This window comes from Xiphias gladius, chromosome 4, assembly GCF_016859285.1.
Source record: "Xiphias gladius isolate SHS-SW01 ecotype Sanya breed wild chromosome 4, ASM1685928v1, whole genome shotgun sequence".
NCBI lineage: Eukaryota > Metazoa > Chordata > Actinopteri > Istiophoriformes > Xiphiidae > Xiphias > Xiphias gladius.
The window spans coordinates 5,644,893-5,672,819 of record NC_053403.1 but is presented as its reverse complement, the minus strand read 5'-3'; the positions used below and the strand labels follow the sequence as shown (position 1 = coordinate 5,672,819).

Genomic DNA, 27,927 nt, shown 5'->3' with positions numbered 1-27,927 from the left:
TGCTATTGACTAAACTTTCGATCAAACTGTGAGCGATGTGTTTAAAAGCTCTGTAAAAAGCAAGTAAAAAGACCTTGAGTTAAGATTCATTTTTGTCAAATTACATTTACAAAACATCAAGAACGAACTTCGTCGCCCTTCTGGCACAATTGCAGAGCAACTGCAGTCTGAAAAGGTGTTTTTTTTTTTGTCCTCTGCATACAAATTACTATTTTGTGCAAGCAAGATGGATCTAATATAATGACCATGTTTGTGGAGCTGGAACCATTAACAGATTAATCGACTAGTCGACTGGCAGGAAACTGATCGTAAAAACTATTTTCTTTTCTTTCTTTTTTTTTTTTCATCTATTAATTGTTGAGGTCATTTTTTTCCAGCAAAAATGCCAAACGTGATGATTTGCACCTTTTCAAATGTAAGGAATTTCTGCCTTACTGTGTTTCATCATGTAAACTTAATTTATTTGGATTTTGGACAGTTGGTTGGACAAAATAAGCAATGTGAAGACATCACTTTGAGCTTCAGGAAATAAGACAGGCGTTGTATGAAAATACTTGTCACATGCAGCCCTAAATTTGTGTACACAAGATAAAAAAAAAAAAAAAAAAAGTCTTTCAGGACTTCAGGGGCTCCGTACACCACGGCTCTGCAAACGGATGATAATGGTTGGGACTGGTTTACGATGCATCGCAAAAGAATATAATGGCTTGTCAACATAAGAGCAAGCAGTCCGCTATCTGAGTGTCTCTACCCAAAATGACCCTCATTTTTCCTGTTGTCCCATGTTGTTGTTGTTGTTCTTCTTCTACAGTGTTATCCTGTGATGAAGAGGTCAGCCAGCTTGGTTTGGTTTGGAAGCAGTGTCCGAACCCGTCAGCATGCGGAGTAAGACCCGGCGCTGTCCCTCGCTGGCTCGCTTTCTGCTCCAAGTGACCAAAAGTGTCAAGGGTATCCATTTGTCTTTTTTTTTTTTTCTTCTTTTTTTTTTTTTTTCCCCCCTAAATGTCAGTGCAGAGTTACAGCAAGCAAAAGCAGCAGGGGAGCGTCCCGACAGCAGATCTGAGAGGTGGAGGAGGAGTCCGTCTGCTTGCTGCCTCGTCTTCGCCTCTTACATGAAGTCATCTGAATCGTAGCCATCCTGCAAACACCACGCAGTGAGGGACATGTATCATTACGTGTTCCTCAAAACCTTTTGTTCTCAAAACTCCCATATCCTAACAATTTTTCCCTCCAGTGCATTAATGTGGTTTATCTAAGAGAGCAAATAGTGAGCTTTATGCTGCCTTTTCTGAATTTATTAGATTTGTTGACTTTTCCTGTCTGCGAATTATTCTACACAATAAGCGTAAATGTATTTAGATGTTGAGCATGTGAGAAACAGTATGATTTCTCCTGGTTGGTCGCCATCCTCACCTCGTTAGTCTTCATATTTTCATCCTTCATCAGGGATGAATAGTTCCTGGGGACGGAAACCAAAAAAAAAAAATACAGATGATTTAACAAGATTTAATAAGAATATCATGTGAATCCTAAAATAAAGATATACAGTAAATAAAGTTTCTGAAATGTCACAACTTGAAATTGACTATTGGGAATGTAACAAAGAGAAATTGAGACCACATAAATGCAGAAAGATGGTTTTGATATTTCAGTGCAATTAATTCAGTGGTATTGAAACTCCAACACTAAGTGTTCAGCAGTGATTAACTTTCAAAATTCCGGTTTTCATTTGCTGATATAATTCAAATTTTTATGGCAATGATTTGCTTCCATTATTAATCGGCTTTGTCAAGCCTGCGGAATGCGAAACCTGCTCTGGTTTAAGTGCGTGAAAACACTGAGTCTGATAGAAGAACTGATCGATGGAGAAATCAAACTGTTTTACGTTGTCTCATTCGGACCAGTTGCCGACGCACCTGAGTTCCTCCATCTCTTTTTTCCTCTTCTGCTCTTCCTTCTCTCTCCTCTTCTGTTCTTGGAGTTGAGCCTTCTTTTCGTTCCTCTCCTCTCTGTCTCTCGACTCCTTCTCTGCCGCCAGGTCGGGGAAGCGTTCGACTTTTGTTTTCTCCAGACGGTTTACGACCTCGTTGATCTTTTTCTCCACCGCCACGATCTTCACCTGTGAAACACGGCACAGGCGTGAGACACTTCAAACTGCCGGCAGAGGATCCGTAAACAATTTGTGATGTTGAATAAATGAAGTGTTAGGATCAGACACTCTGCGCCAAATATGTTTTAAAACTTGTGCTGAGATTCAATCGTGTGTCCTTTTCCAGATGCAGCTGATTGCTCCAATTCATTTATGTAAGTATGAAAATCAGAATGAGATAAAATGCGTCACTGAACATGAATCTGTCATTATTTTGATAAAAGTCTTTGTTACATCGTCAAACAGTTGGGTGTTTTTATTTGAGTTGCGTTTTACTGACCTCTTTTTGCCGATGGAAGCCAATCTGTCCGACGTCCATGTCTCCGGTTTTCTTCAGGTTGGCCCACGGTGTGTAAACCACGTTGATGTTGTTCATCTTACAGCCTGGCCGCACACAACACAGGTAACTTTAATTCATTTGAAACGCTCAACACGGGGTACGCATGTCTCACGCTCAAATTGGAAAATGGCTCTGACGGGATGATTTCTCAGGGTAGTTGTCGGCCTCTGGGTTTCAGGGCAAAAACACTCAGCTAGATTTCATGCACTCTGATCAGCCGTGGCTCTGGTTTAACCCAGCCTAGGAGACGACGAGCGTGTTCCCGGGCTCGGTGCTCGTGGTTGATACGTGGCTGACGTTGTCAGGAAAGCGGGTCTTTACCTTGGATGCTGTTGTTTTTCACTAGCTGTGCACAGTCTATCAGCACCTCCGGGGGAATATCATCTATGGTCTGTCCCTAGAAAAGACACCCACAGAGCAATCAGCAGTGCCTGAGAGTGTGCGTGGTTGAGGGATTGAGGTTCAGATACCACACTCTATAAAAGCAGGTGACAGTGTACATCCTCCTTATCAACCAGTCATCGTCTCGTCCAAACTGTACAAACCGAACACTCCAACAGATATTCAGTTTACTACCACATTAAGAAAAGCAGCGAATCCTCACAAATAAGAAGCTGGGAACCAGGGACGTTTGGTATGTTTGTTTACCAAAAAAAGGCCTTTAATGATTAACTGGTGTCTCAATAGCTGATTATTATTCTGTCGATTGACTGACTGACTAATTGTTTCAGCTCAAGTATACATGCTCACACTCAGAAAAAAAAAAAAAAGTGCTGTTACTGGTATTGTTTTTCCCAGTTGAAAGCAGCAGCCCACCCTGAAAACACTTTCGGCTTGAGCGTCGCGGTCACCCCTCTTGAGTTCTTTCCCCACTGCGGTGCTTTGAACTTGGCTACTTGTAAAATGACCAAAGATCTTGATCTGGGGCTCAAATATGCAAAAATTAAAATGATTTGTTGTGCCATTTCTAACGTCAGGTATCACAACCCGAATATGTCTTTTTCAAATCTTAGCATTCCAGGCTTTATTCTCATTCACTGTGTTGACTCCTTACCTTTGGCAACCTCAAGTAAACGTGAGCCGAGGACAGTTTGTCCACATGAAACCTGGAGATTGGAAACAAACAAACAAAAAAAGAAATCATCAGTTGTTCAGTTCAAATGACAAAACAATGACAAAAAGAAAAAGAAAAAACAAAACAAATATGCTGACACATGTAGGTGTATTTTGATTATACAAGTACTTAAAGAATATCCAAGGTTAGGAAGTTGCTGGATCGATTAATTCTCCTTACTGATCATTTCCAAACTATATCCGTAAACAGTCTTTGGGATCTTTCAACTCTAAGTAAAATAAACTCCACCAGGTTCAGGAACTACGGACTTTATTGTGTATTTGAGTCACTTTCCCCGCGCAAACGTCCTGTTGACATGAAAAGTTGTGATGGAGACGTGAACGTGTGACCTCACCAGATGTCTTCAGGCCATCCGTACTTGATTAGATCCTCATCTGTTGACAAACAAATACAAACAAACAAACAAAACAACAACCTCAAGTTAAAGTTCGTGTGGCATAACTTGTGGCTCGTGATAAATACTGATTCGTGCTGAATAACGTAACGATCAGAGACACAGCACAAGCCAAAGGTTATAATAAATAATAAATAATAATATAAACATACATACAGACATTGTACTGCAACGCTAACAATCTTACTTTCATACTTGTCCTTTCCCATGTAGATTGTGTACGGAGGCTCCACCACTGAGAGAAGAGGAATTATTGATTTAAACAGTGATATTAGCCGGCACGAAACGCATAAAAGACACAGACAGAAGTCAAATAAAACGAGAAATAAAACTTGTAGCTTTCAAGGTAGCTGGCTAACCGTGCTAGAAGCTAACACTGCTGCTAACGCCGTGGCCTCACTCACCGGCACTTGTGAAGTAAAACACCATTTTAGGTGGATTAAAACTCGCCTCCGGAAGATGAATAGTGTGTGAAGTTTGAGAGGTAACACGCAAATTACGAACACAACTGAATGTGCTCAGCTCTGAGCCGACGGATCGTTGCAACTGTCACTTTTCGCATGAACTAGTTGACCCCGGAAGTACACAGTTCCGTCTTCAAAGTAAAAGCTGGGCATTCAATAAATTTGAGTGTCAAACTTTTGCCCTGGGGCCCCCTACAAGGTTATTCTGACCAAGACTGGAAGTTTATGATTTGGGAATTTCTCTGTATGCTTTTCATAGCTGTTTCCCCGCTAGTCTTTACTTCACTTTAGTCTCTTTGGAGCTTTAAATTCCTTTTTTTTTATAGCTTAAAGGCTTTATATTCCCTCTCAAAAAAAAACCCTACATTTCTACCATGTTTGTTCAGTATTTCTTATACTTATTCTGATTGATAGCAAAATTTAAAGTGTTGAATTTAACTGATAATACAAAATATTCATGGCATTATTTTTGAAAGCAGCCTCTCTTTTTTCATTTTTAGTGCCTAAAACTTTTGCAGAGTACAAGAGTGTGTAGAGTGAAAAGACTGATAAATCGCTATTAACGAATTATCTTTTATTTTGAAGGCTAGGACGAGAAGGCCCTCAGCGCTCTTAGTTTGGCAACTTGATTATATAGCGTTTTCCGCTTCCGGAAGTCTGGCGCGGGTTTTAAAATCACTACTGCGCTGTCAGGGAAATAAGAAGGGGGTGATAGGTTCTATAATACGGCCACGATTAGGAATTAGGGTCTAATTTTTTTAACCGATCAATATTCAGATTATCTAATGTCATGAGTCTACACACTCCGACACAGTGGGTGGCGGTATGCAAAGTTGGTATCCGATCCGCCAATTAAACACAACGAAGAAGAAGCAGAAGAAGAAGCAGAAGAAGAAGAAGGCTGCGAAGAAGGCTGGCGCGGGCTGTTCAAAACACGGAGAAGAAACGCGGGCAGTAGAATCTGGAGAACCGCCGCCAACTCAACCTTATACCAACTTTTTTTCTTGTTTATCGCTTTATGTAGCACGACGGATACGTGTTCGGTAAGATAACTGATACGTGTTTTACGGTTTTGTTTTTGGTGTTTGATACTTTGCTCGTTTCTCTCCTAAATGTCGCATTTGCCTATAAGTGACGTTATGTTAAGAAGCGCCTATTTGCGAGCTATAAAACAGACAAATATCACTTCTCAGAGGAAAGAAAACTATCGAGCTTACGTTTAGGCCACATTTAGTCGATATCGATGCCTTGGCTAGTTTGTATTGGAGATAAAAGTCGCCTTTGTATAAGCTAATCGTCCCGCCAATTATCCTTCCTTGGCGACTTTTGCTCTTAAATAAGCTTAAACTAACGTTTATACTGAGTGAATTCACATTTATGCACAGACGAGATTGAATTCGGTTTAATTTCAGGCATAACGTTGAATTGAGAGTATCTATCAATAACCTCGCAGATAGAAAGGTTCTGGGGGTGCAGTTTACCGGGTTCGGCCTCCACCCTCTCCAGGCACTCTGTCAGATATTCAGACCAAAACTCCTGCCGAAAATCTGATCATTTATCTCCAAGCAAAAAAAAAAGGAAGTGACTTAAAAATGCATTTCGGTCTTGTGACCTTTCATGACCTCCACTACTAAGTTTTGTGGCACTGCTTACGGCGGCTGTAGTTGTTACGAAAGCATTAGGTCTCGCTTTCGTAAGAGGAAAAAAAAAAAAAGTCAAACACTAACATTGCGAGATAAATAGATAGAAAAATTCCTTGATCAAAACGTGTTGCACCTTCCTCTGGGACCTGCTGTTTTTTTTTTTTTTTTTTTTAAAAGCAAGATTAATGACAACAAGCCTAGTGATCATTTAAAAATCGTTATTTAGTAAATAATTGAACTTTACATTTAAGATCCAGCAAACAGATGCATTTAGAGGCATGCCTTAGGTTTTTTTCATATGACCACCATTGCAGTAGGTTTTCGACATTTACAAATATGTTAGAGGATAAACATTTCCCTCTGAAATGCTTAAAGCTGTGTTATCTTTTGTGTCAACCCAGAAGACCTGATAATGTTGTTCTGTGTGTGTAGGTGACGTTTGTGAAAATGATGCCCGCTACTACCAGGAAGAGAAAGCTCTCCTCTCTGGACTCTGACAGGTTTGTTGTCAACACACTGAGTTCCTGGCTAGCTAATTTACTCTCAAAATGTACTATACGCTCAGATAAAATAAACTGGGCTACTGTTCACTACTTTTTTTTTGGTACGGACAGAAATGTGTCCGTATGAAAGATTATGGAAAACTACCAAGCACGGAAAGCCGGTACTGAATACTTAGATAGTTCCTGATTTAAGTCAAAAGACCAAATTTAGAGTCTTATTTAATGCCATTCAAAGTTCCTACAGCTGTTCTGTCTTGTGTGTGGCTTCTTTATTTTCATGAAACCAAAACAACACATCACTTTGGCACTAGTACCAAAACTTGGTTGTCATATTGACACTAGTATGGAAGAATTTCAAACAATATTTAGCCCTAATGACAAACAGTTGGAGTTATTAAAATACTGTGTATCCTCATGTGCTTAATACAGTTCTGTTGCATATTTTTACTATTTATTTTTCTTAATTATTCATATTTGAGTTCTTGATTCATATTTTTATTTCAACTATTTTGGCATTGAAATTTCTGGTTGTGTTTTGTTTAATATTCACATTACCATCTGTGCATCTATGCCGTAGTATCGTTGTTTTACAATGTTACTACGCACTACTGCACAGATCCAATTTCACCATAAGAATTTGTTCAAATCTAACGTGAGGTTTTCATCTGGGAAAACCTAATTAAAGCCAATTTTTGATCAGCGGCACTGTGGCACTGTTTCTCACCTTCTGTTATTCAAACACCAGTCACCCGGCCAAGAAGGGGGTGAGGGAGGAGATGTCCCCCTTGAAGAGGAGATCCCCAAGAAAGCCCCGGCAGTCTCCAACCAGAAAGAAGCCAGCTGAGTGTCTGGACAAGGAGAACTGTCCCTCGCCACAGAAATCCCCACGTAGACCAGCAGGTAGGGTGGGCTGGTGAAAGGCAATCTTGCTGTTCAGATGATGTGGTCAGTTGATATGATTCTCTGAACTTTGATAAAGATGTATTTTGGATTTTAACTACTAAGCCTCTAAGGTTACAGAGTTATACTGCAAATGACTATTCTTTTTTTCCCATTTTTTCCCCCATACCCATTCTTGACTTCACCATCCGTATCCATTTTATTTGCCCCTTTCTCTAGGCTCACCAGCCAAATCGCCCCGTAAATCTCCGTTCAAACCTACCATGGTTACAAGCTCCTTCTATGGCAAGCAAAAGCCCGTCTATCTCACTCCACTAGAGAGGAAGGCGATAAAGGAGTCTCTGCCTTGTCCTTCTACTCTTCCATCGCCTCCCCCCCAGGCAAAAAAGCCGGCTAAGAAGAATAAGAAGAATGTAAAAGGAGGCAAAAAGCCAGGAAAGGTTCCCGCAGGATCTAGTAATGCGGGGAAGATGGGTATCAAAAGCTATGCGACATCCACAAAGACAATCAAGCTGTCGAAACTTAATAGCAGGTTTGTTTGTTACAGCCCAGTCGCAGCTGTTATGCTGGTGCTTCTGTAGCTTTCTGACAACGTGCTCTAGTTTTTTGGGCATCAAAGGTGTATGCAATTTTCATCATAAGCTTAGTTTTAGTCATAATTTATCTTTAATCTGGCTTTCCTTCTGTTGCATTATTAAATTCAACAGTGTCACAGCTAAACCAGCATCTACTAAGACTGCTGCTCCCGCCAGCAGCACTAAACAAGCAGAGTCCAAGAAAGCAATCACCATCACTTTCAGCAGCCTGAAGCCTAAACCGAAGATCTTTGTCGGAGCTGCTTTCTTCGGTACGGGGAAGAAACCTACATCAATGTACAAGAAATCTGCACCAAAGTCCTCGACCAGGCCGGCTTCAGTCCAGGGGAAAGATAAAGCTTCCCTGCCGCAAAAAAAGAGTGAGAAGACAACGCAGCAGGAGCAGCAGCAGCCTGCTTTGGTGATGAACCAACAACATAAACATCCTGAACAGGTGAGCAGAACCACCATGTTTGTGTGTTTACACTTTGTTGGTAAAATGTTTTTTATGCCACTGCTTGATATTTGTCTGAGCCCCCACTAGAATGTGCTGTAATGCTACAATCAATAGATGAGGGAGGCAACATCAGGCAGTGCTCGTCACATCCTAATTTCAAGCCATGAAGTGAATTCTCGACCAGGCACAGCTTGGCTGCATTGCTGCATTGTTGTGTGTTTTTTAAAGATGTACTGCTTAATTTTTGTGGGAGTCCCCATAATCACATCCAAAAAATCTTCCATCTTAGTGTTGATCTGATCTTAGTGTCACTGATTTTAACAGTTTATATTAACAGTGAGTTGGAACACAATATGTGGAATGTAGCTATAGGGACCAGTATGTTTAGAGCTGAAACAGTTGATTAGCAGTTGATTAACAGAAAATAATTACAATTAAATAATAATAATTTAGGTTTTTTATTTTGTTTTTAAGCAAAAATGCTCCTGACTCACTGGTCCCTCTATGGAATTGTGATGGATGCTTTTCACGACTTTCCAAACAAAACAATTGGTTAATCAAGATAATGATTGGCAAATTAATTGATATGGAAAGTAAGACTGAGCATCCACAGCCACGCTAGCAGCTTTGTGATGCTGTACTTAGGCACAGTGCTTTTGAGCTGAAAACGCAAGCACAACTCAAATTGGCAAAATGCAAAAAGTCTCTCTGTGGAGCTTTTACTGTGGTGTTTGTCCAGATGTGGTTTGTTTGGTTTTTTTTCCTCTCCTTCTTCTTTTCCTTCTTGATACTATTTCCACACTGGTTGTTTCCTGCAGACTGCAGTCCAGCCGGTTGAGACAGAACAGAAGCGCCCAAGCACCAAGCAGAGAGCAAAGTTTGATCCGACAGATTGGATGGACTCTTTTAACGAAGAGCCTGAAACTCCACATTTGTTAAGGTGCTTTACCAATATATGAAAGTCTAGCTGCCCCCAGTGAGTGTCTGTGTGCAAATTTCTATATTTGACCAAAATTTTGTATACAAAAACCTGCAATTTATTTATTTATTTATTTTTTTATTTTATTTTATTTTTTTAAACTAAACTCTTGGTGTAAGGGCAAATGCATTGCTCCGGATGGTCAACAATCCTCCTCTTCCCTCAGCTCACCGAAAGTCTTGATGGAGAAATATGGGATCACCAAGGAGCTGACGATTGTGTTGACAAGGACCCCAATACCAGGTTCTGCATCTACAGCCTTATCCACCATTACTCAGGTACAGCAGAAGTGTAGAGCCGCATATTCATGGACATTTTGCTTGTCCTTCGTATGTTCTTAAAAACTTCATCTACTTTCAGTTTACCGTAGCCGAACTTCAGCTGCAGTTGTTCATCGTTACCGGACATTTGTGGTTGAATATTAATGCTGTTGCTCATTATTCAGAGAACCGTGATTTTCTGCGTTTTTTAGAATTTCTGCCACCATTGCTCATAATATTGAACTCAACTTTTTCCAGGACGATTCTTTGACAGACGGTGGGTCTGAGCCCATCTTTGACCTAAGTGATACAAGTCCCACCAGCGCTGCCTCCAGCCCGCCCAAAGGTAGCCGCACAGTGCAACAGTTCCAGTGCAATAATACATTTATTACTGACAGTACATTTAACCACCAACACACACACACACACACACACACACACACACCAACACTTACGAGACATCTGACACTATTGAGTCTACTTTCCTGGTTTCATTACCTATTTGTCGGGAAGATTACACACAAACTGCTGTTCCGATTTGCACCGAACTTGGTGGACGGGATGGTGCGTTGGCCAATGTTTTTAAATGTTTTTTGTTTTTTGTTTTTCTCCCAAGAATCTGCAGCAGTGTATCCCATCTTTGGCTCTGCCTCCAAGAGGTGAGACTGTTAAGTCATCAACACTTAAATCTCTTATTGGAAAAAGATTGGCAACATTAAACAACATTTGCATCCCGTCACTTGGAATGCCATGTTGATTTCCTCTGGTACCATTGTTTGTTTGTTTGTTTTTTAATGGTTTGTACCTTTTGTCCTGTAGGTTAAAAAATGCAGCTCGGCAGCTTCCAGTGCCCTGCAGCACCCCCTCTGGCCCAATCACGTCACTGCAAACTCCATCTTCAGCTAAAGAGCGATGTGCACGCAGGAGGAAAGAGAAGCAGGATGGTGACCAGCTCATCATCGTATGTTAATGTTTTAAATTATTATATTTTGGTACATTCCTGAGCCCAGCATATTGGAGAATACATTTCTTAGGGCTGATGTAGATATTTTGTATCAAAACTGGTTTGTTCTTAGTTCCAGTATTCAATATCTTACTTTGATTTCAATATCTTTTGTGTATTTGCCTTCATGTGTGTGTGTGTTGGATGTATTTTTCTGTGTCTTCCTCATCAGGATGCAGGTCAGAAGCAGTTTGGAGCAACAACCTGCAGCTCGTGTGGGATGGTGTACAGCGCCGACAATCCGGAGGACAATTTCCAACACACCCAGTTCCACCAGCGCTTCCTCGACTCCATCAAGTTTGTGGTAAAACTTTTCTCCTTCCTTCCATCTCTCCGAACTCCCCGGTACAGACACTAGACACTTGTATTTTTTCATAAATTGATTACCTGGGCACTCATGAGATGTGAGTAGTTCTTCACAACTTAATTAACATCCGGTAGTGGTACTTGTTTGGTTTGATTGTGCACAGAACCATGAATTCAAATAGGATTATGAAAACGAAATTTCAACCTGAGCAGACCAGGTTGACAAAGAAAATTTCATGTAAATTTCATTATTACTTTACTTAACTTGTGCTATTTATTTCCCTTTTAGTCTCAAAAATTGATACAATCATGTTTTTAAACCTGGTGATTATTCTTTATTCTATTATCCAACAAATGGCTGTTTTTACTAAAGAAAAAAAATCCCAAAATGTTTTTTTTTGTTTGTTTTTTCTTCTTCTTTTTTGCCACTGTACTGATGAAGTGACTTGTTTCTCTCTGAAGTAGTTTGCTATTTTCCAGAGATTTTTTCTGCCAAGGCTGCTGGCATCAGTTTGATTTTATGAAGAAAGTGAGTTTGTTTTGAGTTGTTGGCTAATAACTGCAGCTTCTCTCTGTTGTGTTTCCAGGGCTGGAAGAAGGAGCGGGTGGTGGCTGAGTTCTGGGATGGAAAAATTCTCCTGGTCATGCCAGATGATCCCAAATACGCCATCAAAAAGGTGTGGGCCTGAACAGCGGATGCACCCTAGCTTGTTTCTTATAGTGGGCTTGTTCTCACTGTTAATCAGCAAAAGACAGGTCAGAATGTGTAGATAATCAAACCTATCAATGTACAGGAATTGGTGTGTTACTTGAAAGGATGTCATTTAATGTGATGTGAAGGCAACAAAAGATAAACAGGGATTAAGCAAATCACAGATGGTCACACCAGACTGATAATCAATATACAAGTGGTGCACAAGTTGTGAAGGTTTTTTGTTTTCTAACAAGTTTTCAAACTTGTTCTTTAATGTTTTTTTTTTGTTATTGTTGTTGGTTTCTTCTTCTTCATGCAATTTTCCTGTTTGTGTGTTTGGTTTCAGGCTGAGGATGTGCGTCGCGTAGCGGACAACGAGCTGGGTTTCCAGCAGGTGACTCTGAGCAGACCAACACAGGCCAAGACCTACCTGTTCATCAACACGGAGCGAATGGTGGTGGGATGTCTGGTCGCGGAACCCATACGACAGGTAGGTCTGTCGTACGAGCGCATGGCAGCTTCGGCCTCATTACACTTTCTCTTGGTATTTGTTCATAAAGATCTTAATACAGCGATTCCAGATCTTTTTGGCCTGTGAGCCTATGTTACAGCAGATACTGGAGTCCATTGGTTGTGATCACTTCAATCTAACAGTGATCTTTTATTTTTATGTTCCACATAGAGACCTGAAGATGTAAATTTGCCTAAGAATTGACGGGGGGGATTTTATTTAATTTTATTTACTTATTTATTTAAAAGCCTGGTTTATAGATTCTTGACCAGCACTGGCTTCATAGACAGGATGTTGTGAGGGCCACCTGTTTTCTCGACTTGACATAAGCTACATGAAGATGATATTAATAGTTGTTGTTATGCAAAAGCTTTCTACAGCGTTTTACAGCTGAGGCGATCTGCTATGCCTGAAATAAAGAGCACCTCACCTATATTAACCTCTAGGCCACACATTTAAGGATTGACGCAACTGTTTAGACCGTCATCTAGTAACAAAATTGATCACGAGACGAGTATCGTCATAAAGATATAACGGAGTCCAAAAGGCTGACGCAGGCAGCGATTCTCTTTATATTATACTCGGTGTCTGCACTGGCAGCAGCACTTAACCACCTCACTAAACTATTTCCTGGGTGAAGAAGCAGAAACCCTCCAAAACAAACTCTCAAACCTGGTATGCAGCCAAAAAAAAAAAAGCTTATTAAGGTGCCTGTCTGTTGTTTAATGAAAATGCAAAGGGAAAATATTGTGTTCTCTCTTTTGATCTTAAAATTTTCAATCAGGACTACTAACATTTCCGAGGCTTCTACAGTATCTCTGGTTGATACCTTTTTTACTTTTGAGCTAAAACAGCCCCGTTTTCCCTCATGAATCGTCAGCCAAAGGGCCCTTACGAGTCCGGACACTCGTGAACATTAGACATGCGACGTGCTAGTTCAGTATCTTGTATTGATGCTGGATACACTTTCTGCCCCTTCCAGGCCTACAGAGTCCTCGAGCAGCCAGATCGACACAAGGACATGAAAAAGGACGACTTCATGGAGCGACACAGAGCCTGGTGCTGCTCCACCATCCCAGAACAAGCTCTGTGCGGGATCAGCCGGGTCTGGGTCTTCAGCCTCGCCAGACGGCAGGGCATCGCCACCCGCATGCTGGACACCGTCAGGTACAACGTTACACTGAATCTTATTGTCCTCTTACTGTCATGTTTCTCTGTACAAGTTAGTCCTTGTCCTGAGCTTAGGTATATAAAACCATATTGTTAAGAAATGACCACAACAAACGCGCATCAACAGTAGTTTTTTCTTTTCAGTGCTGCTTTGTGGTCATTTCTAAACCTTACAGTTCAGCTCACAAGTAAAGATAAAAGATGAGTTCATAACAAGTGACATCTTGTCTTCTCACATTCTCCCTCCCTCCTGTTTCCCTTTTCGATTGTATGGAAAATGCGGTGTCAGTTCAAGGAAAACTAGGGTTAAATAACAACTTGGGTTTTATGTTCACAGCTCTGGTTATGTCAGTTGCAGACTACGTTAACTGCTGAGCTCTCAGAACCTGGTGATGCTCCGGTTGTAAACAAACCGACAGGTTTTCCAGATTAGCCACCCAGTGAATTTGGATGTTAAACCGAAAGTATGTGAACTTAATAAAGGGATTATTAGCAATATTTTAACACAGGAAAACCAGGAGTGGTAGGTCAAAAGTAGAATCGAGTTAGTGTGTAAATTTGTGGTGGATGATAACAATGCACAATTTGGGTAATTAAGGTTTCTGCAGCGTTCACCATGTTAAATGTAAGAACACTTTAACACCTCTTTCACAATGGTACCTGCCAAAATATTTACGCGCGATGGAAACCGGTAGAGATGATATCGTCTAGGAGTATTTAACAATAATTCCTAATTATATAATGAATTAAATGAAAGCAAAGCCTGAACAGGTGGCAGAAAATGGATAGATGGACTAACTAATTAAAAATTATTAATTCACTTATTAATTTAGGACTGTAACATCTCCCGACGGCCTCCAGTCAGATACAAAAACATTTTATAACATTGCTGCCCACAGCAGGCAAAAGAAAGTATTTAGACTTTTTGATTTCTTATCAAATATCTATTTACCTTTTAAAGCTCTTCGTTACCAGCGAGCTGCTGAAACACTAAACACACTTAGCCCTCGCCCTTGAAGCTTATTCTTGTAAGAGCGAACAGGACTTTCATTTGAAGACAAATAGAGCATTATTTCCCCCTTTTTATCTAGATCATCTAAGTGCAAACATCTTCACCTCCCATTAAGCAGTGTACAGCTGATTCCCTAAATGTTGTAATGGCTCTGCCTCCCCTCAAAGTGTATAAGACAGGCTAAACAACCGACAACACAGCCAAAAACTATTGATTTCTAACAAGGGAAAACCACAGAAGATGCTCTCAAACATGTTGAGGGTTACAGCTGGTTGTCCTTCACGCTAATTTGTTTGTTGTTTTTTTTCTTCTCAGGAGCACCTTCATGTACGGCAGTCATCTGACCAAGGAGGAAATTGCCTTCTCTGACCCGACGCCTGACGGCAAACTGTTCGCGACCAAGTACTGCAACACACCAGCCTTCCTCGTTTACAACTTCATTGCGTGAAGTTTGGAAAGGATTTATCTAAATACGTGGATTAAAGCTACTATTGGGCCTGTTCATATGCAATACTTGCATTACTGATTTAAGATATTCAGGCAACTGTTCCGGTTTTTCATGTTGGCTAGGCCAGGCTTTGATTTGTATTGACAAGTGTGTATAAGCTTGAGTTGTAAAATTATTATGCATTCTCCTTAGGATAAAGTAGGTTTAGTGTTTTTATGTTATTAATACACCTGCTATTGCTCAGTATTTATACTTGGAGCTGCCTAATTTACTGTTGAATGTTGTGTGTGTGTATATTGGCAGTGCTTTCAGATGTTTATATTTCACATAATAAGGAGTTTAAATGTGGAGTGACGGATAATATTTCCCATTTCTGGATATATCCATGTAGCTTGCTTTGAATCATTTTGTTTTCTTGCATCAAAGTAAACTGGAAACCTCCTTTGATATGTTCACTTAAATGTTCAGATTTTTCTTTTTTCTTGGTACAAGCTCAAGGTTTTCTGGAAGAAAATATGTTTATAGACGTTGACCTGTTGAAAGGTGGAAGCCATTGTTTAGTGGCATTCTACTTTGTAAATAGATTTAATAAACATTGCCTTTGTTTTATGAACCTAGACTTGTTTCATAAAATGCCATCTGTACAACTTGAAACCTAATTCGAAATGAAAGTTGATAAAGAAATAGTTTGACATCTTGAGAGATACACTTATTTACTTTCTTGCTGAGAGTTAGATGAGAAGAAGTGGGACTATTTCTTAGCTGTGAGCAGTCAGGTTGTTGCTAGTAGGTAGCTTGTTACCCTTTGACAGAGCCAGGCTAGCTGTTTCCCCTTGTCTCCCGTTTTTATGCTAAGCTACAATAATGAGCTGCTCGCAGAAGCTTCATATTTACTGCACAAACATGAGAGCGGTATCAGTCTTCTCATCAAACGCTCAGCAAGAAAGTGAATGAGTGCATTTCCCAAAATATTGAACTATTCCTTTAACTATGATTGAATTGATTGCTTTGTCAATGACATAAGTGTCAAATAATTTCACACATAAGGAGTTCTTAATATTTACTATTTTAATACTTATTTCCAATCTTTAAATCAAACCAGTTATACCCTGGCCACTTATACATTATTAAAAACAGAATGTGCATGACATTTAAAAGATAATAAAAATAGAAACACAGGTTATTATGGGCTTTTAGTCTAATTTAGTGATACAAAAGGAGAACTTTACCTAAGTTTACAGAGGTGGAAAAGTAAAAAAGATATACAAACAATAACTTCAAGAGAAAGTGACAAGTAAAGAGAATTTACAGGAGACAAGACAATGTACAAACAAATGGAAAGTGTCAACAAATAAAGATGTACAGTAAAGAGATTTCAGCCGGCCTCTGTAGATCAAGTCAACTGACACTTTCACCAGTGACTAGGCTGTTTTCTCCCAATATTTATATTAACTAGAGGTTGTAGTTTTTGCTTTTAAATTAGTACAAAAAAACGTCCCAAACAAATTTGAAAATAGGAAAAACATGGGCAGGGGATTCAGGTTGTGCCCACATATTCAATATAAATGCTCGACGAAAAAAATCCTTTAACCCAACGTCACAGACCAAAAGTTTTGACAGACTGGACTCAGAATATTTCTAATTTGCACCTCAAACACGAAAATGCAGATTTGGTTGTGTAAATCAGTCTATAACAATCACCTCACAAGGCGTTTTCTCCAGCGGGGCGTTGCTCTCTAAAGCCTGGACGATCTGGGCGGCTGAGGGTCTCTTCTTGAGGTCTTCTTCCGTGCAAAGATAGAAAAGCTCCACCATCCTCGAGTACGAGCTGCCCAGAGCCTCAGCATCCAGCGCCGGCCTCGTCCCCAACTTCTCGTAGTAGGCGTCCTCATCGAAACTCACCTCCATAGAGTCCTCTGAAACACAAATGCGAGATTTTTTAAAAACACCAAATAAAACTGGTCAGAATATGTTTTTTTGTTGTGTCACAGTGGCTTATTCTATTTTTGCAGGAATTAAGTGCTGTAAGGCAGTAGATCTGTACCTTTTTTAAGCTCGTGAACCCTTGAAATGAAGCAACATGAAACACTGTCACTGGTTTTGACCTTAGTGTTGACATGAGAGTCACTTTTGTTTGATTTGAAGGATTCTTAGAGGCTCAACGAGGTGAACATGTCCAGTATTTCACAAGGAAAATCAAGAGGAAATGTCAGAAAACTGAAATATAAATTTCGTGTACCAATTTTCATTTCTTTTTTTTATCCCCTTATTCTTGGGCAAATCCTTAATCTGCTAACGGAACCGTCTACAGTCCAGTTTAAGGCTGCTTGGCCTAGACACAAGCTCTGCTTTTAAGTATTATCATGAAAACCTTTAGCTGGAAATCACACAATAACTGACAAGGTAAAATCTGTCAAGAGACGTAAAGGAAACACAGTCCAGGAGCAGTGATTAATTCAGACAAGTGCGAATACATGCATCACTGTCAGTTAGACATAAGAGCTTTTACATATCTGATGGTGTAACAGTCCTCCTGAGTACCTAAATCTGTCATTATAATGGTTTTCCATGACACTTTTAGGGTATTTAGCATTCCTCTAAATCCACTTGATAGAATTTGTTGCCCTGACTGCGTATTTTGACCTTTGGCAGAAGTATATTGCATTTTACATTTCAGGATAAGGCTAAGAGTTCGAGAGTAGAATATGCCTCAATTTCATCATTAGTACACATTAAACAAAAGCCTACAAATAGTTTCTTCTTCAATTAGTCTGCCAGTTATTTTCTCAGTGAATCGATTAGTCTAGGAAATTAAAAAAAAAAAAAAAAAAGTTAGCAAATGCTGATCGCAATTTCTCAGAGCCCAAGGTGATGTCTTCAAATGTGTTGTTTTGTCTAAACAGCCCCAAACACAAAATAATCAAATTATAGGAAAACAGCAATATCTCACAATTTAGAAGCTAAAACAGGCAAAGTTTGGTTGTTTTTTCTTGATAAATTACGGAAATGATTAATTAATCTTCTGTCCATCGATTAACTAACTAATGGTTCCAGCTCTAATTACAAGCAAATGTAAATTGTCTAAAGTTCAGTGTTTTCTGTGTTTTTACAACACTGCTGTAGCCGCGGCGTGTCTAACCTTCTCCCTCCTCCTCCTCCTCCTCCTCCTCGTGGTTGTTCTCCAGCATCTCCAGATGAGGCATGGCCAGTGTCATCATCTCCCACAGAGTCAGACCGTAGGCGAAGATGTCAGCCTTGTCGCTGATCTCTCCTCCCTCCTCCAGAGCCTCCTTCGGCTTCCACGGCTCTGTGCCGATGTACTCCGCCTTTGGATCTGACACTGAAAAGAACAGAAGCATCTTTATTGAAACTGAAACGACAATTTAAGTACATAACAAACATTCAGTTTGTCTGTGTTGCCATAATGGCGTCACCCAAAATTACATTATTTCTAAAAAACAGAGATTGGGATCTTTGGCCCCGTTGAAAATTGTTATAAAGGAAGATCCAGAAGTTTGCAATTAGTTTAAATTACATCCAAAATGGGAGCGACCCCCACTGGCTGATGACATGTATGTACAACATGAGAGAAAGCGTGAAAGACTGCAGAATTTATGTTTCTGTCTGGGCAAACAAAGAAAGTAAATCGGCTGCTGTAAACAGTCTCCAACAAATTTTTTTCTGCCAATTCTGGGTTTTAATCCATGTCTTATGTCCACACAAACACACACTTTTCTGCTTCTATCTCTGTGAGAACACTCATTTACATAATGCATTTCCTAGCCCCTTAACCATCACAACTAAATCCCTTACCCTAACCCTAAAACCAGGTCTTCACCTTCAAACAGCCCTTTAAAGTAGTGTGGACCAGCCTAAATGTCTTCCCTCCCATGGTCTAAGGCCCTGTTCAGACTGACTTTCTGGCATATCCACATTGTATCTTGAATGATTTTACAAAGTCTGGACAGCAAAAACCACATGAAATTTGATGTTTGCAAATCAGATCCAAACCACATTTGGAGGGGGTTTGAAATGCGATTCCAGTGGGATTTCTACAGACGCGTCTTAGCCCAGACGCTGTGACCGTTCAAATCGGATTCTGTTTGTCTGATGACAGTTCCACACTTGTTGCTTATGTGAAATCCTGAACTAATCCTAATGTGAAATATTGGCCAGATCAACTTTAAGTACCGTATCTATCAATATCCTATTAGTAGTACACAGTTTCCCTGTTGGATTTTTAGCGTATTGTGGTTTTAAATGCTGCCTCAGAGGAACAAAATACAGCCCGTTTGATGGCACAAAAACTGTCCAATTTTAATAGTCAATATTCAAAGGATTTAAAAAATTTGTCACATGCACAAACAATGTGTGTAGTGAAATGCAGTACAGTATACCTGTAGCTTACTCCTCTGTGCCTTAGAACTCTGTTACTGTCTGTCCTGCTGCTGTAAACACACACTAGGGTTTATTAATCTGGGGCTGAGTATAGTCCCCAACAAATACGCTATTAACTCTGGATTCAGTAACTTGGGGCTGAGTGCCACAGACAGGCTGAGGAAGCTGGTAGGTAATGTGATTTAGACCAACACATCGTTTTGGTCTTTTCATGGGATTTGCTGACAATAAAAAAAAGATCAGCTTTATCTTTAACATAATAAATATTTGTACGATGCATCAGAGTCACCCCTGAACAATATTCGTCCTGCTAAATATGTTATTTACTCCTATTATTCAATGGCAAAGGACCTAGAAAATACAGTTTATTTAGGTTTTAAGTTGTTGCTGAACTTGTGTCCAAACAGTGAGCACCCTGGGAGGCTTTTTTGCCCCCACTATCCCTTTACCCACCCGCCACACAGAGTACCGTGCTGAATTTTCAAATCAAAGCTACTTGCTTGATTTTCTCAAGCGTGCCATGACTGAACAGAAGTAATTACCTCTCATATTCTCATCCAGCTGCAGAGACACACCAACATCACAGATCTTGACCGTCTCAAAGTCGCCTTTAATGACCACGTTACAGGACTTCATGTCGCCGTGCAGCAGCTTCTTCTCGTTGTGAAGATACTGCAGAGAGAAACAAACAAAGCATTCCTGTTACTCATGGCTTAATAACGTCCCCCTGTGTTTGTTTTGTTAATCCATCCCTAAGTCTAAAATGAAATTAAAAGGATGGCTGCAGGGGGGACCTGACACTGTGATCGCGTCTTTGTTTATGGTTTCCCATGAAGATTTATTTTTTCAAAAGTCATATTATAGATATTAAACAATTCATTTTTCATCCTGTGCTTAAATGATTGTGTGAACATTAATCTAGGAAACACTGACGGATTAAACTATCACGATATGGGACCATATTAAAAGATAGATAGGTGCAAGTTTTACACATATTTAATTTCATTCACATATGAATGTAAAGTTGGAGTAGGAATCCTGTTTACAGAGTTTTACAGAGGTACATATATTCTGTATTAAACCTCCAAACACAAATCAAACCGGTGGCAGGCAACCATATTTTATCAGATTTTTCACTTTCAGGATACTGGAGGAGAATTAAAAAACGGGAAGTTGCAGTTGAAGTACAGTATATTTTATCTGTATTTATCTCTATGAGTATACCTGATGCCGACATGACACGTTAACAGCAGGCAGAGGAGAGTCCATGATTTACCTGCAGGCCACGAGCGACGTGCAGCGCCACCTTTTCTATGTTGGCTGCGGGAAAAGCCTTCAGGCCGTCCTCTCTCCTCTTCTCTATGAGGTCATTGAGGGACTGCTCGCCGCCATACTCCATGGCCAGACACTTGGAACCATCTTTAGCTGTAGCAAAGGCACGGAATCCTTGATGTTGGGATACGGACAAAGAATTAACAACACAAAATATTACACAACATTAAAAGTAAACTGTCTGACTGAACAAATTAAAATCTGCTATTGGATTCATTACTTTTCTGCCGCATTTGTCTACTCAAACTGAACCTTTATAAGTGAACGTTGAGGCAAGGCTCACTTGTATTTTTCCTGCATGTTTAAACATGTATAAAACAGATTTTAAAAAAAGCGGCTGTGAATTTATGAATCTGGTATCCAGTGTGTGGGGAAACATTTGTGCTGCTGCTCCTTGGAGTAAAGACAATTACATTTTTTAAAATACTACTATTTACAAATGAGTCTTAAAACGTTGAGAGGCTTTTATCAACTGTGTTTCTACAGTTTGTATCTGAATTTAAAAATGAAATATTTTCCTCTCAGGGGAAGGTCATGTGATGATTGTGTTACTGACAAAAAAGAAGCATAAAATGATTTAACTTCTTCTTAGTCACTCGGGAATTTACAGTGTAACCGGGAAAGCATTACTTGGCACCTCCCTTTGAATAATGTACATGCACTGGTTACCTCCCCCTGCAACAAGTCGGGGATCCATGTGTTTATCGCTGTTATATCGACAGTGACAAACATACTGACATTCCTGTGTCAACATTACACCACCCTTCTCTACTGCTGATTAAAACCATTACACACACAACGCTTGCAGGGCTGTCCCAGTTCTGAAATTGTTTTAGACTGGCTAATACAAAAATGATCTGCCGTCTTGTCTTACCAACAATGTTTGGATGATCGATCCCCTTCAGGACCTTTGCCTCCTCGTTCAGGCGCTTCTGGTACACGGCCAACTGCCTGGCTGCACATTTACTGTTGATCTTCTTCACAGCCCAGGGAGACGCATTCAGCTTTCCCACTCTGAAATCATTTGTTCAACAATAGTGTGTTAAGGTGCACCATTTTAACATTATCTATACAAAATCACTATTTAACAATGTTTAATACTGAAGATGGATTTTCAGAGTTATGGGAAACACGACTTTTTCTTGAATGGAGAGAATATCGCGAAAACTTCATTTATTTATGGTTGTCGCACGTATTAAAAGCACACACCTCATTCATCAAGACGTAATGATCTTTGGAGTTTCAACTAATGATTATTTTCAGCATTGAATAATCTGCCACTTATTTTCGTGATTAACTGGTTAATCGTTTAGTCCGCTAAATGTCAGAAAATAATGATAATACTCGTAACAATTCCCTAAAGCCCACGCTGACATCCTCAAGTAGACTGGTTTTGTCTGACCAACAGCTCAAAACCCAAAGATATTCAGTTCACGATGGTATGAAATAGAGAAAAGCAGCAAATCCTCACATTTGAAAAGCTGGACTGAGTAAAATTTGGCATTTAAGCTTGGAAAATGGATTAAACCAAGACTGATTTCCAAAATAGTGAGTAACTTACCAACAATTATCAATTAATCCACTAGTGATTCATCTTTAACACATATATATAGTGTGCAACCTGTCATGTAGCACCTACGAACAAACCCGCAGTTCATTAAACCGGCATACTTTTTAATACAGTTTGGAGAGCTGGCTCCAGGGCAGGGAGGGAAGAGTGAGGTAAAATGTGGAGATATATATCACATAGGTGAGGTGTAAACCCATGTATTAATGAATTTATTGTTTAATCGGAGAAGACCACGCACCTGTCCATGAGGTAAACATTGACTCCAGTCCCACAGCCCAACTTTTTCATGAAAGGTGAAGCTGGGATGGTGATGGGGGTGCCTCCATTGCCTCCAAGGCTCTTCACTCGGACGGCTCTGGGGGTCTTGAATGCGCCCTCATCGGTGCATGTGGCAAGGGAGGCCATTCTGTCAAAGAAAAACAAAATGGTTAATAAGGGAAAACACATATCGGGATGCAGTTAATAACCTCAACTCGACTTTACGCTGCAGCACTGAATTTACTGAGCAACTGGAGTAAACTGGATTAATTGTCAGGCTTATACTCTAGTGACTTAATTTCTAAAAATTAGTGTTTCACAAAAAAAAAAGTGATGTTTGACGCATATGACATGAACCGAATTCAAATCTGGAGTATCTCGTACTCTACTAAGTACATCTAAAGTTGGCTTTGTCCGTGACTGTGTAAAACGACAATAAAACGCAAAATTTTGAATGGAGGCTGGCATTGTGGCCCTAAATAATGGCGCTGTGAAGAAACGTAAAATGCCTCTTGACTTCAGTCAGTCAGTGTTTATGGCAGCTGCAAATTTCGTTTCAATTAAAAAGAATAAAGACAACAACTTTAAAATTCCTCGTCTGTCAACAACGTAACATCACTTAGTTAACATTTAGCCAATGGCGGAGACACAGTATCGACCAGACTTAACGTCCGCCGCAGAGTTAGCTTCGAGGCTAAATCCCTTGACAAGTTACTGAAGTTAGCGTCTCCGTTCAGAGTTGTTTTCGTGTCGTCTAGAGTGAGATAAATCCAGTATTTGGTCAACAAAGGTAACATCACCTGCCTTTCTCTTCCTCTGTCACAACTGAACGTTTCCAGTTAAACCGCGCCGAACATTCAAACCGCTGCCGAGCACGGAAGCCGCGAGGGGACAAACTAAACGCAAGTCGTTAGTCAAGGCAGAAACTACATGTTGGATTTCTTTTATTTAAAAACACATTTAAAGAGTGTAAAGCATTTATCTTTTTTATTATAAAAGAGGGCACTACGTTACTTTGAAGCTTTTCAACGACCACTTTTAGAATCGGTTGCCGCTGTGGTACGGCTATTTCACCAGCTGAGGTCAGCCACGTCGTAAGAACTCGGGTCAAACGTGGTCCACGTCAGGTGCAAGCTGCCTGCGTCCCTGACAGAATATTCTGATATTATGGCAGGAGGCTGCAAGCGGGGTTTGCGAGATTGCAGAATCCATTTCCATCAGTCGTCGATACCAGAGAGAGCTTTGAAATGTTCACATTTAAGAAGCCGGTACCAGTGAATTTCTGGCATTTTTTTTTGCTGAAAAAAAAAAAAAAGATTAATCGAATGATTAATCAGTTATCAAAATTGTTGCCAATGAATTGTCCGTCACTTGATTAATCAACTAATCATTTCAGCTGTACTTGGTACTTGTGTACTTGGTTGCGTGGAGCTTAGGGAAACAATGAAACTACTATGTACAGTGAGGCCTCACGACAACTTTTTGTATCGTAGAAGCGTAGAGTTCCTAGTGAAAGATTTTAGTTCATTATTATTTGGGTTTTTGTTATTTTATCATGTTATTTTACTGTTCCTTGAGTATCCCTCTCTATGTGTTCTGTTTGTTTTGCGATCGATGTGAAATCTCCCAGTTGGATTAAAAAGTACCCATTCTTTATATCTATCTATGACTGACTGATAATGATTTGTCTGATGCTTAAAATGCTTGATATGCAAACTCAACATTTTTGAGGTTTGTGATTGTTGGTAAAAAAAAGAAAAAAAAAAGAAAAGAAAATATTTGAAGTGGGCTTCAGGGAATAATGATGGTCAGTTTCAGACTTTTTATACACTGAACAATCAATTGATTATTGACGAAAATAACCGTCAGACTGGGAACTGAAACTAACTGTTGGTCGCAGCCTTACAGTACTTCTAGGATGGATAATACTTTCTTGCCTGAGGTTTTCTGTGTGTTGACACTGAAATAAATTGAACTAATTTGATAGAACATGACTTTTAAACAAACGAGTGTAAAATAAATCTGTGATCAATGACATTATGTAGACCCAAAGGATATGGAGTTATCCTGGGGCTTTTGTGGCCTTGTGAGAAAAGAACAGGCACCATACTGACTCTATGTATATACAGTGATGATGATAAAGCCGGCACACAAGTGAGATCGTGATTGAGATGGCAGGCCACATTTCCTTAGATGATGTTGCTTCCTCCATCGAAGGGTTTTCTTCGCCTTTTCAAACGAAAATAATGTTTTGGTTTTTTGTTTTTTTTTCCACCAGCCTTTCACATTTCTTCCCATCCACAATTACCATGATTTCTGAAAGCCCAATATCCCTGTTTGGAAAAGGAGGAACTGTGCACTCCTCCAGTAGTGTTTCAAATGTTGCTCCAAACCCGGCCCGCTGGGAATATGCCAGTCCTCCTCACGGGGGTGTTACTTTGGTTGCTTTTCTTGGGTCAGGCAGAAGTTCGGTGCATAGTTTCAAATTCAAAGTCGTTTTATGAGTGAAAGTGTAAAAAACTAACTGAATACAGTCAGGTGAACTGAAAACAAGTTCGGTAGACCTAAAATAGCAAGTTGAATGAACAACCGTCCGGTTCTGCTAAGAAACGTTGCAGACAGATTTGCTTTCTGTTTACAATTTCTCAGTCTGAGTTAGTTCTTTGTTTGACATGATAAACTTACGACCTCAAAGTTTATCATCAACTGTGAGGGTGCTCTCAGTGACTTTTTATAATATAAATAAAAGGGGGCAGGGGCTGAAGGCGACACGAGGCCTCGGCGTGGTCAGCCCTGTCTTCACCGTTATGAGAAGAAACAATCATGGCTTAATTTAACATGTAGTAAACACACGCAGCAACTGTCAGCAGTTCATTCATTCGACTCGTCGTCTCATGTTCAAGGACCTCAAGTTACAACGACTCATGTTTATGCGTTCTGGAGTATTCTTAAAATAAAACCTAGAAAAACTAAAACTGAAATGAATAAAACTCATCTATTTACTTTAAGTTAACAAAAACAGATTAGTTTATTCTGCTAGATTCTTGCTGGATTTTTTTACACTGTAGTTTTATTGCTCTTCTGTCTTGTGAGAATCTAGTACATTACAATGTACGTGTTCATTATAATTTACGGGAAGCGCCTCAACAAGGCAGCAGCACCGTGTCGCACTTTGATCTTTGATTCCTGAAAAACATCTGTCGATGTTTTGAAGCTGTCACACCAGCTGAGTTACACATGTGGGCAATAAGAGCGAGTTATGCAGAGATCTGTGTCATTTTCGTCACTGCACGTGTCCGTTCTCTCTCGAACATCAGCGACTTGTCTGAAAGAATTTTCTCGGTCACGCTGACCTCGACCTCGACTCTCATGAGCCCGTTTTTGTTTCATCTCCTTCCCTCGATGCAGATGTTCCCGGCTCGGTCTCCTCATTGTGTGGAGGGATAACCGTTCCATTATGAGGGGAGCGGAGTAGGAATGTGGTGTGATGATAAATGGACAAGGAAGGGAAGACTGGGACTATTTCTTTCTCTCTCTCTCTCTCTCTCTCTCTCTGTTTCTGCCCGTTTCTTGTTCCCCTGAAGGGAAATGAGCTCATGTTCGTGGGCTCTGCTGCCACATGTTTGTGGTGCGCTTTATAGAAAAAGGACGGGTTACTCTCTGGTCAGACCACAGAGAAACATCCAGAGAGAAAGAAGAAGAGGATGTCCACTGTCATGATCAGATGAAGAAAAAAACACATCATTTCATGTGGTGATTCAAATACAAAAATAAGAGTTTATTCTGCATCAACCCCTTTTTTGTTACGTCATTTACATGGATAATTCATAAAACTCAAAGCAGGTTTATATGTAGTTTATGAATATGTTACTATATTGCTTGTTGTTCTTTTTTAAGCATATTTTACTAATTTTTGGGGGATTTTTTTGTGGTTTTGTGCATGTGAATGTGTGTTTTCTGTGTTTATGTATGCTGTTTGATTGCATTTTGTTACATAATGTGCTAACATTCTACTTATAAAATATGCCTCTCTCAGTGCTCAGTAATTCCTTTGATTTCTCTTTAGTATTCAGGCTTACTAGAATTTTACAAAAGCAAGTTTAAACTTTTAAGAGACTGAGAAAATAATATCACCATAAAGTCCATTTTGTTCTTGTTCTCGAGCTTTGCCCAGTTGCCTCGAAATTTTAGATGTTCAAAATCTCATTTTTTATGAGCAATATAAGGATTTCTCGTGCATACCGACTTAAAAGCTGAGGTTCAAAGTTCGTTCTTGATTTTAGAAACAGCGGTTGACCTCAGAAGATCATGTGATATAATTGACAGCCCCAGGTAAATGGACCTCGCGGTAAGATTGTGTTCTCAACCGCTGTTCCCAAAGGTCAAGAATTAACTTCCATTTTCGAGAAATGTCTGGTGGAACATTTTTTTAATTAAAGGACCATTTAATCAAAAAATAAATAAATAAATAGCCTCCTCAAAAATCAGTAGAGGAAAAAAAGACATAATTAAATTAGCAGTTGAGGAACATGAAGCCCAGTTTTATTCCCTAATGCAGATACACAAATTGATGTTTGGCTGGGCCAAGTAAACGGGGAAAAAGTACATAAAATCAGATATTTTCAGATGCGTTTTGAGCCACAAACGTACCGTATATAGAAGCACAACTGAATCAGAAATCTACCAGTGCGATTTTCATGTAGTGCATGGCTATAAAAGTATGTAGATACCAGAACCTCGTGGAGATTGTTGACCATCTCACGCGAAAACCACAGGCATTAACGTGCAGCCATAACAGCCTCCGCTCTCCTGCTCTCGGGCTTTCCACCAGATTTTGGAACTTGGCTGCAGGGATTTTTATCCCGCTCAGCCACAAGCGCATTAGTGAGGCTGACCACTAATGTCGGGTGACAAGGCCTGGCTCAGAGTCGGCGTTAAAGTTCATCTAGAAGGTGCTGGACGGCGTTGAGGCCAGGGCTCCGGGCAGGCCAGTCATGTCCTTCCACACCAGACTGGGAAAGCCATTTTTTATTAACCTCATTTAAGCAAGGAGGGCAATGACATGTTGAAACAGGGAAGTGCTTTTTATGAACTGTTACCACAAAGTTGGAAGTGGACCATACAGTAGAAATATTATTGTGTGCGGTAGCCATGGATCGATTACTGAACGGGACTACTGGGCACAGGTCAGGGACCCAAGAGGTCAGGCGTCCCCTGGGCCAGAGCCTCTGTATGAAGCGACTGTTACTATTTCTTGTTCGAAAGTCATAAAGGTCAGTTAAAAACACAATATGACCACAAAGAGACAAACTGACTATAAAGAGACTCAAAATTACCATAAAGAGATTGCGTTGTTTGTAGTCGTATTATGTTTCTTTCAGCCTGGGGGGGGGTTCCTTCTACCTGTCTGTGCCCAGGGGCCCATC

General features: G+C 40.0%; 3 protein-coding genes across 7 annotated transcripts; 1 reads left to right on the top strand and 2 right to left on the bottom strand.

Annotated features, from left to right (window-relative positions):
* Positions 1–993: 993 nt before the first annotated feature.
* Positions 994–4,599, bottom strand: ccdc25 (coiled-coil domain containing 25). The gene is made up of 9 exons (XM_040124412.1): positions 4,423–4,599; positions 4,206–4,253; positions 3,959–3,998; positions 3,544–3,595; positions 2,811–2,886; positions 2,430–2,533; positions 1,917–2,119; positions 1,414–1,459; positions 994–1,138 (listed from the first exon to the last, which is right to left on the bottom strand). Exons 1-9 carry the CDS (start codon positions 4,445–4,447, stop codon positions 1,109–1,111), a joined length of 624 nt encoding a protein of 207 aa, XP_039980346.1. The 5' UTR covers positions 4,448–4,599; the 3' UTR covers positions 994–1,108.
* Positions 4,600–5,137: 538 nt separating this feature from the next.
* Positions 5,138–15,562, top strand: esco2 (establishment of sister chromatid cohesion N-acetyltransferase 2). The gene is made up of 15 exons (XM_040124460.1): positions 5,138–5,525; positions 6,558–6,625; positions 7,374–7,528; positions 7,748–8,060; positions 8,236–8,557; positions 9,379–9,500; positions 9,706–9,817; positions 10,058–10,145; positions 10,416–10,458; positions 10,619–10,760; positions 10,975–11,106; positions 11,696–11,785; positions 12,149–12,292; positions 13,296–13,480; positions 14,811–15,562. Exons 2-15 carry the CDS (start codon positions 6,573–6,575, stop codon positions 14,941–14,943), a joined length of 2,034 nt encoding a protein of 677 aa, XP_039980394.1. The 5' UTR covers positions 5,138–5,525; positions 6,558–6,572; the 3' UTR covers positions 14,944–15,562.
* Positions 15,563–16,123: 561 nt separating this feature from the next.
* pbk (PDZ binding kinase) lies at positions 16,124–23,647 on the bottom strand. Of its 5 annotated transcripts, XM_040124606.1 has the most exons (8): positions 23,516–23,642; positions 23,306–23,397; positions 22,482–22,649; positions 21,548–21,687; positions 20,618–20,787; positions 19,884–20,013; positions 18,083–18,283; positions 16,124–16,859 (listed from the first exon to the last, which is right to left on the bottom strand). In XM_040124606.1, exons 3-8 carry the CDS (start codon positions 22,646–22,648, stop codon positions 16,627–16,629), a joined length of 1,041 nt encoding a protein of 346 aa, XP_039980540.1. In that variant the 5' UTR covers position 22,649; positions 23,306–23,397; positions 23,516–23,642; the 3' UTR covers positions 16,124–16,626. The 5 variants fall into 5 exon arrangements, with proteins under 5 accessions (XP_039980540.1, XP_039980543.1, XP_039980541.1 ...); XM_040124609.1 differs by lacking the exon at positions 23,306–23,397 and having other exon boundaries at positions 23,516–23,647; XM_040124607.1 differs by lacking the exon at positions 23,516–23,642 and having other exon boundaries at positions 23,302–23,488.
* Between the last annotated feature and the right edge of the window lie 4,280 nt (positions 23,648–27,927).

Coding starts and splice junctions, on each gene's coding strand:
- ccdc25 (XM_040124412.1), bottom strand. CDS start 4,447: ATGGTGTTTTACTTCACAAGTGCCG. Junction 2,887..3,543: donor TTTACTTGAGGTTGCCAAAG/GTAAGGAGTCAA, acceptor TGTCTTTTCTAG/GGACAGACCATAGATGATAT. Junction 2,534..2,810: donor GAAAAACAACAGCATCCAAG/GTAAAGACCCGC, acceptor GTGTGCGGCCAG/GCTGTAAGATGAACAACATC.
- esco2 (XM_040124460.1), top strand. CDS start 6,573: ATGATGCCCGCTACTACCAGGAAGAGAAAGCTCTCCTCTCTGGACTCT. Junction 8,061..8,235: donor CTGTCGAAACTTAATAGCAG/GTTTGTTTGTTA, acceptor TAAATTCAACAG/TGTCACAGCTAAACCAGCAT. Junction 9,501..9,705: donor GAAACTCCACATTTGTTAAG/GTGCTTTACCAA, acceptor CTCTTCCCTCAG/CTCACCGAAAGTCTTGATGG.
- pbk (XM_040124609.1), bottom strand. CDS start 22,648: ATGGCCTCCCTTGCCACATGCACCGATGAGGGCGCATTCAAGACCCCC. Junction 20,788..21,547: donor CGATCATCCAAACATTGTTG/GTAAGACAAGAC, acceptor CCCAACATCAAG/GATTCCGTGCCTTTGCTACA. Junction 18,284..19,883: donor GCTGGATGAGAATATGAGAG/GTAATTACTTCT, acceptor TGTTCTTTTCAG/TGTCAGATCCAAAGGCGGAG.